Here is an 8,374-nt window from a genome sequence, read left to right on the forward strand (position 1 = left end):
CACTGGGGAGGGAGCAGCCAGCCTGAGCAGGGGGCACTGCCCAGGACCCCACCTCTCCAGGTGATTCGGGGAGACCTCAAGGACAGACATCCACATCCCAGGAGGGTGAGGGGGAGCTTAGGCCAACACAGACAGGAAGCCGAGAGCCCAGGGCAGGGGCCCCAGCACCAGAGCCAACCATCTGTGAGACACCGCACCCCCCATGCCCCTCCCAGGGCCTGGGCCACTGATCCACAGGCTCCCAGACCTGTGGCCCCAGGAGGAAACCAGCTGGGGGGGCAGGTGGCCCAGGAGGCGGGGCCTGCTTTCATACAGCTGCAGGGCTGTGTCCCCCAGGCCCAGGGCCTGACCTGCAGGGACCCGGAAAAACCGACCCAAGGTCCCCTCATTTCGTTCCATCTCTCTAGGTCTCTCGGAGGGTGCGGGGGTCCCCCTGGGCTGTCACTTGTCTTCCTCACGCTCTCCCCCTTGATTTCACAGAGGATCAATGAAGCCAGGACTGAATCACTTCCTCCAGTTCTGCGACCTGACCTGAGGCTCCGCGGCCCCTCCTGCCTTCCTTGCTGGTCTCCCCTGCCCACCCTCGAGCACCAGCCTTCGCCTCAGGGTTTCCTTCAGGCTCTTCTCACTCTGCACCCCGCCCCTGGCCTCAGGGTCCTCCAGTATTCCATGCTGGGCTCTCAGCTCTTCCGTGCTCAGGCCCTCGGGGGCTTGGTCCCTCCTCTGTGCACCTCCCCATCCCCAAACTCCTTTTGGCTCCTCTCTAGCCTTGGGGCACCAGTCTCTTCTGCTCACTATCTCTCTGCCCCATGTAGGAAGCAGGCCATCGCCCAGGCCAGGTGAGGAGTGGACAGATTCGGGGCCCTCGGACATTAAGAAACGAGGCGGGCCACACTCGGGAGGGGTTGGGGACGTGCTTTATTGCACAGCCCAGGAGCCGTTCACTCTGCAGTCGGGGGCGCAGACAAGAGGAGGTGGAATCTCCACCTGCAGCAGCCTCCGTCCTCCTCCGGCCAGGCCTGCTTCTGGGCAGAATCCGGGACAGCTGGACATCGCTCAGGTCTCAGGAAAATGCAGCTGTGTCCACATTCCAGAGCTGCAGCTCCCACAGCCGCCGGTCCTCCATTCCTGCCCTCTGACCCCCCCCCCCCCACTGAGGAAACAGGAGGCAGGCGGGTAGGGGGCAAGCAGCCAGCAAACCTGGCCTCAGCCCGGGCTTTGCTACCAAACGGTAACATCCTGCCACTCATGAGTCACTAGACAGGGGTTGGGTTTTCTGTACAACCCACACTCGACACCCCACTCCGGGAGGCCGCAGAGGTCAGGACAGGAAGTTGAGACAGGGGCGGGCGGGGTGTCAGAGGGAGGCCCCAGCCTGAGCTCTGAGCAACAGGCTGACCCAGGACCAAGAAATCTGGGTGAGATGCATGACATGCTACCGCTGGTCCAAACGTGACGCCAGCCAAGTGGGAGGACACCGAACAGATCATCGACAGATGCGCGAACCTGGCTTCTTCCCCCGGGGGGCGGCGTAGCAGAGCTGTGACCCCCAGTAGCTCTGGGACGAGGGCAAGCGTCTGAGGGCTCAGCCTCAGCTCTTGCAGGAGAAGTGAGGGCAGCGGCTGGGGGTCCCAGGATCACCCCTCAGGTCTCTGCCTGCACGGTCTGCCCTCTGCCCCTCACCATCCCAGCCGGCTCCTGGCAGATGGGGCTGGTGCTGGCCTTAGGGGCCCACAGTGCCACCCAAACCTCACCTACACCTGTCCCTCTGAATCCTCCCCAGCTCCAGGTGACCCAGAGGCTGCTGTGAGAGGCTCCCTAATCCACCTCCTGCGGCTGAATGAGGCAGGGCCCAGGCCTGGGGCAGGGAGAGGGCGGGGGGGGGGGCCCTAAGGGTGAGGGGAGGAGCTTATTTAGGGGGCAGGGGGACAGGTGGGGGATGAAGTGGGACAGGAGAATCTGAGGAGGCACGACTTTCTAAACAGGACACTTTAAGTGACTTTATAACTATAAAGGACACTAAACATATAAGTCTCAATCTTGACCCACATTACTATGCTGTTTTTGTGTATGTGAATTTTTTTCTATTACTTCAACATTTTCAGAAGTTTCGCATCTAAATGTGTCAGAAAATTAGAGAAGAATTTCGAGAAAGGCCTTTGCTCCCGCCCCCCCCCCAGGTGGAGCCCCTCCACCTCACAGAGGAAGGGGCGCTTCCTGGGGTCACACAGGAGGACGGGGCCTCGGTGCTTCCTGGGCTGATGCCCTTCTCCGCAGGACACCTGGCCTTCCTTGGGCTGCCTCGCTCTGCCCCCTGGCCAGGGGACAGGGGAGTGTGAGGGTGGGCTCTCTCCTGCTCCCACCTGACTCTGAGCTCAGGGCCCGGGCTGGCTGGGAAAGGGGGTACCTCCAGGAGCCAGGCGGGCCCTGGCAAAGGGAACATGGGGAGACCGGGACACAGCTGTGGGTGTGGGGACAAAGGAGTCGTCAGGGACAGAGCCGAGGTCATCCAGAGAGCCGGGCACCTGGAAAGCACATCACACGAAAGGGTCACCTCCTCGCTGTGGAGACGCCCCCTACCACCCCCTCCTGGCTGCCCCGGCCACTTTCTCATCTCAACTGTCCCTCTGCCCAGTTAGCATCTCGACACTCCTGGGCCCCAGGCCGCCCTCTCTCAGGTCAGACCCTGCGTGCCCTGCCACCCCTTCTGGCCCCGACACTCCTTGGGGAAGCACCTTGAGGACGCTGGTCTCCCGTCGGTCCCTTGTGACCAGCACAGCACCGGGCACGTGGGGGGCAGATACTCAGCACTTATTTTTATTTTTTTTGGCTGAATACATGAACATCCGAATCAAACTCATACAACGGCCCTGCTCTCCTCGTCCTCCACACAGGCCGTCTCCCTGGCCGCGGGCCCCGGGTCCCTGGTACCTGGTCGAGGCGGCAGTGGTCACTCCCACAGGAAGCGCACGTACCAGATGGTCTCATTCTTCAGCTGTGGCCCGAACAGGGGGTTCAGCTGGGCCAGGATGGTGATGAGCCAGCTGCCAGGGACAGCGGACAGGGTGAGCTCGGACCCAGCGGGAAGCTGCCGGGGTTGTGCCTCACTCCAGGATTGCGGTCGCATGACCAGCACAGTAGTTTGGCGGTCAGGATGATTTAAACATGCAGCAGCACAGCACAGGACTGGGGGTGGACGGAGGGGTGGGATATCTTTCTCATACAGGGGGAGGGGTTACCGGGAATGGCAGTTTTAGAAAGAGACCATCTGGATATTGGTTTCCTCGTACACTGGCCAAGGTCTCACATTCCCCGGAATGCTCTTCTATGTCCCCAGAATCCCTCTGCCAAGTTCAGAAACTGCTCATCAGGCAGTTCTAAGCTGGCTGCATCACCACCACCCACGGCCTGCGTTAAAAACACAGATTTTTCCAAGTGTAGATTTTGAGCACTGTGACTTAGTGGGTTGAGGGTAGAGCCCCCAAAACTGTGTTTCACAGTCTTTCCAGGTGATTCTAATGCCCAGTCAGGCACCAAAAGCACTGAGCTGGCCCAAATCACTCATTTCATAGATAAGGAAACCGCAGCCTGTGGACGTTAGTTACACAGCTTGTCCAGGTGATACTCTTAGAACCAGAACCCAGAGATCATGACTTGCAGCCCGTTGCTCTGACACTCCAAACCACCTCTTCTCCTGTTTTACAGACTCGGCCTTTCAGGAACTCAATCTGGCACTACGAGGGGGAGGGGACCGAGGGGGAAACAGGGCGAGGGAGAGGAGGACGAGGGGACAAAGGCGCCCGCTGACTTCGCCCTAGGGAGAGCGGTACTTACAAGAGGTAGCAGCAGACAGCGGTGGCCACCAGCATGGTGATGATCACTCTGCAACGGAAGGTGATGTGTCAGGTCAGGACGATGGATGGAGCCAGCACCCTCAGAAGGTCCGGCCAGGGCCAGGGAAAGAGCTCCTGGTGTTGGTCTCTCTCCCAATGGCCTTCGCAACGCCACCTGAACACAGGAGGCTGAGTTCTACTCAGACGGAAAATAAAAACTCATGGGGAGGCGACCCTGACCACATCCGCGTCACATTACAAATCCTTCCCTTCATCCCCCTGCGCCATCGCCCACTATTTCTCCACCTTCATGCAGCCATGTTGAGAAAAGACGCTGCATGGAGCTGGATTTGCAGCTCCACCATGGAGTGGTCTCTGGAATTCAAAATTGACCAGGCAAGGGGAAGGAAGACAGACGTGAGCCATCTCTGAGGCAGACTGAGCGGTGATGAAGGGCACAGGGGCTAGCTTACCTGCGTCTACTCAAAGAAGACCGGAGACAGAAGCTTAAAATGCAGCACGAGAGACTTCAGTTAGACAGAAGAAAGAACTCACCAAGCTTGGCTGGAGAGTTGAGACACTAAAACGGTCTACCACCTGAAGCTGGGGGACCTCAGCCCTGCAGATCTTGAAGTATAGAGCAAAGCCCAGTTGTCCCAGTGGCCTCGGGCCGAAGCTAAACTGAACCCAAGCCAGGTCCTATCACCTCTGACCTAAGGCACTTGAAGTCGGTGCCTGAGAAATTAGCGCTTGATCCATTCCTTGGACATTACCAAGCGTGGAGGGCCAGTCCTGTGCTGGGCACAGGGGTCTACAGTGACCAGCCCGCCGATCTCCCACCTCGAGGAGCTGGTAATTAGGGGGAGAGAGCACTTCACACTGATATACGAAGCAGAAATCAGTCACTGTGCAACAGGGGACCATCGCAAATCAATGACATCGGTTAAAAATTATTCAAGACACAATATGTGTCACACATCGTTAAGGGTTTTATATGCGTTGTTTCGCGTAATCCTCACAGCTGAGTTAAAAGGCAGGTATCCTCACCATCCTCATTTTACCTACGAATAAAGTGAGGCTGGAAGGGGTGACATTCGCTCAAGGTCACAGCTGGTGAGGCGTGGACAAACTGCATCAGGGGCTAGCCACAGCTTTTCCTGCCCAAGGGGGTGACCCTGCACCCTCTCCCGCGACAGCTGGCTCCCCGCCTTTCTGAAGACGACTTCTCTGCCCTTCCCCCGCCCCCCCCCCCGCCACCGGCCGCCTGCTCCCCGGCGGAACACGGCTCGGCGCAGACCCGCGAGGAGTGGGCCTCGGGCCAGCGCTCGTGCACCGCGCGCCGCCGCCGCCGCCGCCGCCGCCCCCCGGGGCGGTGTCCGCAGGGAGGCCGGCAGCGCGCGTGTCCCTTACCCGCGGTTGGGTCCCTTCGGCACGAACCAGGGCCCGGCGATGCCGATGAGGCCCCAGAATGTGGTAAAGATGATGACCGGGAGCGCGAAGGAGTGCGCCGTCATGGCGGGGCGCGGGATACCCGGGCAGGGGTGCGCGTCGGCCGACCGAGGTCCTGCGGCGTGCGGGTCGGGGCCCGGCTGTGCGCACAGAGCATGCGCAGCAGGACCGAGCAGCCCGGGGGAGCGCGCTCGGCCGGGGCCGGTCCGCGCACGCGCGCGCGCATCTCTCAGGGGCGAGGGGCGGGGGGCGGGGGGCGGGGGGCGGGGCGGCGAGGGGCTCTCCCAGGAGCAGGGTCTAGTTAGCTTTGGTCAGCTTCTCCAGGTTCCTAGTTCTGGATAAAGGAATTACAGGGCACAGGCATGTGTCGAAATAAACTCTGCTTTATTCATATAGCAAAATGTTGAGAATAGTGGTTTTATAAACCTCATTTGCACATTTGAAACCAGAGGCAAATAAGACATTCCTGGGTCACTCCTCCACCCGCGTGTCCTTTACCGCCAGCCACCTGGATGAGGGGACTGGGCTAATCTTCAAGCTGTCCTGCTAAATACTTAGCACCTGAGGAACCCAGCCTGGGCCTGAGAGAAGCGAAAGGTCTGGAGCAGGTTATGCTTTCTAAAGTCTGTCTAGGAGGTGGCGGGACTGAGGTCCCTCCCTCCCACCTGGGCCCTATGGCCACTGACACCTAGTGTCAGTTATAAGGCTGGTTACTCAGAATGTCGGTCACGGGGTGTGGCGGGTGGGGGGTGCAGGATGGGAGCATGGAGATGCCATGCTGACAGGTAGGGGAGGATGGCGGAGGTATGGCCCGGGCTCTGGGCAAAGGCAGAGTGCTCGCTCCTTCTATTCCCAATGCCCTTCGGTTTATGTTCTTGTGAGGCAAAACCAGGAAGCCTCTCTAATGAGCAGATCGCCAGACTCTGCGGTCTGAAGCTCAATGTCCCTTGGAACAAAAGTGAGGCCAGCCTGGGCAGCAGGTCTCCCTTGAGGGCGCTCAGCCCACTTCAGCCCTGCGGTCCAGCACAGGAAAACGTAGTCCTCTGTCTTGAGCTAACAAAGACTAGCCAGAGCAAGCCCGGGCCCTTGGAGAAGAGGGTAATGCAAATCCCCAAGATAAAGAGCATTTCCAAGGGGCCCAGCTTTCTCACGGGCTGGCACTGGAGGCTTGCTCAGAGCGTGGAATGTAGAGGCAGGGCGCGGACCTGGCTCAGCGCCTAGACCCGCACAGGGAAGTGCGTGTGTGGGACCCACGTACACTGTTGCCCCCAGGACTAGCCTCTTGCTCTGAGTCTTAAAGGCTGGAAGATACTGCAGCGGGGGCGCCTGCAGGAGAGTCACCTCAATCTGGAATCCCTGTGGATAGGGCGGGGGCTATGCCCCCAGTTTAAAGGGCCTTTCTGTCTTCCACTCTACCCGGCAGAAGGCGAGTCCCTGACCTCCATATAGAAACTTATGTGAATGGCGGAGGGAGGCCTGGGCTCCATCCTGGCCGTATGTGGCAGTGACACTGCCGGAGCTCTAGCACCCAGGGCCCGAGGCACACCTCAGAGCCCAGAGCCCAGGGCTGGAAGACGGACATTTCCACAAGTTAAAAGGCAGAAAGTGAGAGTGGAATTCCCGGCTCAAAGCTGAAGGAAACTGAACAGTGATGGTGCTTAGGCTGAGCTAAGGGTGGGGTGACAGGAAGGGAGAGTCAGAAACACTGGGAACCAGGGGGTCAGCTGTACAGCGAGACGCTCAGATGGCAGCATCTCAGGGCTCTTGGCACCTTCTAGAAAGGGGAAGTGGACAGACAGCCAGGCTGTCCAGACATGCAGCACAGATCAGGGACCCCAGCTGGGCAGCGAAAGGCAGGGCAGAGGGAGCCCTCCCCTCCAACCTCCCTGTCCCCTGCCAGGGTTAGGAAGGTGGGACCAGACAGCACCACCCACCAGAGCAGCAGCGGGGGGCCTGCTGAAAGGAGGCTGACCTCCAAGGAAAGTGCTTCACTTCAGGTGTAGGGGAGACGGGCCCAGGAAGGTGAGGGACACCCTTCTGAGCCTTGAGCAGGTCCACGGAGTTCCTGGGGCCCTTGCTGTAAACAGCCAGGCACTGAGCCTCAGTCCCAGGGGTCTAGTGAGCAGGTCTGGGTGGAGCATATTTCACAAGCACCCTAGGGAGCACCAGGCTGTCCCCAGAGCAACTATGGGAAGAGTAGACTGGACTGTCACACCCATGGCACGTCTAGGGAACAGCTCTTCCCACAATATAGACGTGGGTGGCAGGGGATGAGGACAAAGGCCTGAGGCCTGAGTTTCAGGGAATGGGAGGTCCTGTCATTTAATAGTTCTGTGGCAGGCTGGGAGCCAGAAGACACTTGGACTCTCTGGTGCCGCCTTGTGGGGAGGGAAACTGAGGCATGGCGAAGAGGAGGGCCTAATCGTGGTTGAACCACTGCCTGCGTGAGAGCGAGGGCCAGGTCCCAGCTTCCAGAGGGCAACTTGGTCCCGTCCACTCCTTAGGAAGCTGGCTGAGCACAAGCGGTGTGACCGGGGGGCGCATTGGACAGCCCTCTCCGCTGCACCCCGTGCAGGGCTTTTGTGTGTCTCATCCTAAAGGAAGGTCCTGGCAGAAGGGAGAGAAGTCCTCTGATGCCAGTCTCCCCTCTGAAGTTTGGGTACCCCTGCTTCTGCTATGGAGCGAGGGTGACAGATCCCAGAGCCAGGCCAGCTGTCCCTGGAGCCTGGTCATCCTCTGCCCCTCACCCCATGCTTTCCCCAGGCCACTGAGGCTGTGGACAGCGTCCTTGGAAGACTCCCCACCTTTCCAAGGGGGCTGGGGTGCTCCTTTAGGTCCCTACCCCCCAACAGGCTCTCCCAGTTCAGAAAAGTCCTCTTGCCACCAGAACATGCGGTGAAATCTTTCATGGGATTATTTTCTGAAGCACCTTGAAAATGAACTTGAGATAAGAACCTTTCTGCATATTTAAGTGCTGTGTGGTCCCTGCTCTGCTTGGGCAGGGGCTGTGGTAAATAGGTAGTCCCCTCCTGACTGCCTGGCTTCTCTGGATTGTGGGCACAACTACCTTGTCACTGCCCACTTCCTGGGGC

The 8,374-nt window shown here is 59.4% G+C and overlaps 1 protein-coding gene across 1 annotated transcript; it reads right to left on the reverse strand.

The window, feature by feature from the left end:
* Positions 1-900: 900 nt before the first annotated feature.
* ATP6V0E2 (ATPase H+ transporting V0 subunit e2) lies at positions 901-5,494 on the reverse strand. The gene is made up of 4 exons (XM_016125960.2): positions 5,244-5,494; positions 3,835-3,882; positions 2,932-3,044; positions 901-2,525 (listed from the first exon to the last, which is right to left on the reverse strand). The coding sequence occupies exons 1-3, from the start codon at positions 5,345-5,347 to the stop codon at positions 2,951-2,953; spliced, it is 246 nt and encodes an 81-aa protein (XP_015981446.1). The 5' UTR covers positions 5,348-5,494; the 3' UTR covers positions 901-2,525; positions 2,932-2,950.
* Between the last annotated feature and the right edge of the window lie 2,880 nt (positions 5,495-8,374).

This window comes from Rousettus aegyptiacus, unplaced genomic scaffold, assembly GCF_014176215.1.
Source record: "Rousettus aegyptiacus isolate mRouAeg1 unplaced genomic scaffold, mRouAeg1.p scaffold_m13_p_13, whole genome shotgun sequence".
Taxonomy (NCBI): domain Eukaryota; kingdom Metazoa; phylum Chordata; class Mammalia; order Chiroptera; family Pteropodidae; genus Rousettus; species Rousettus aegyptiacus.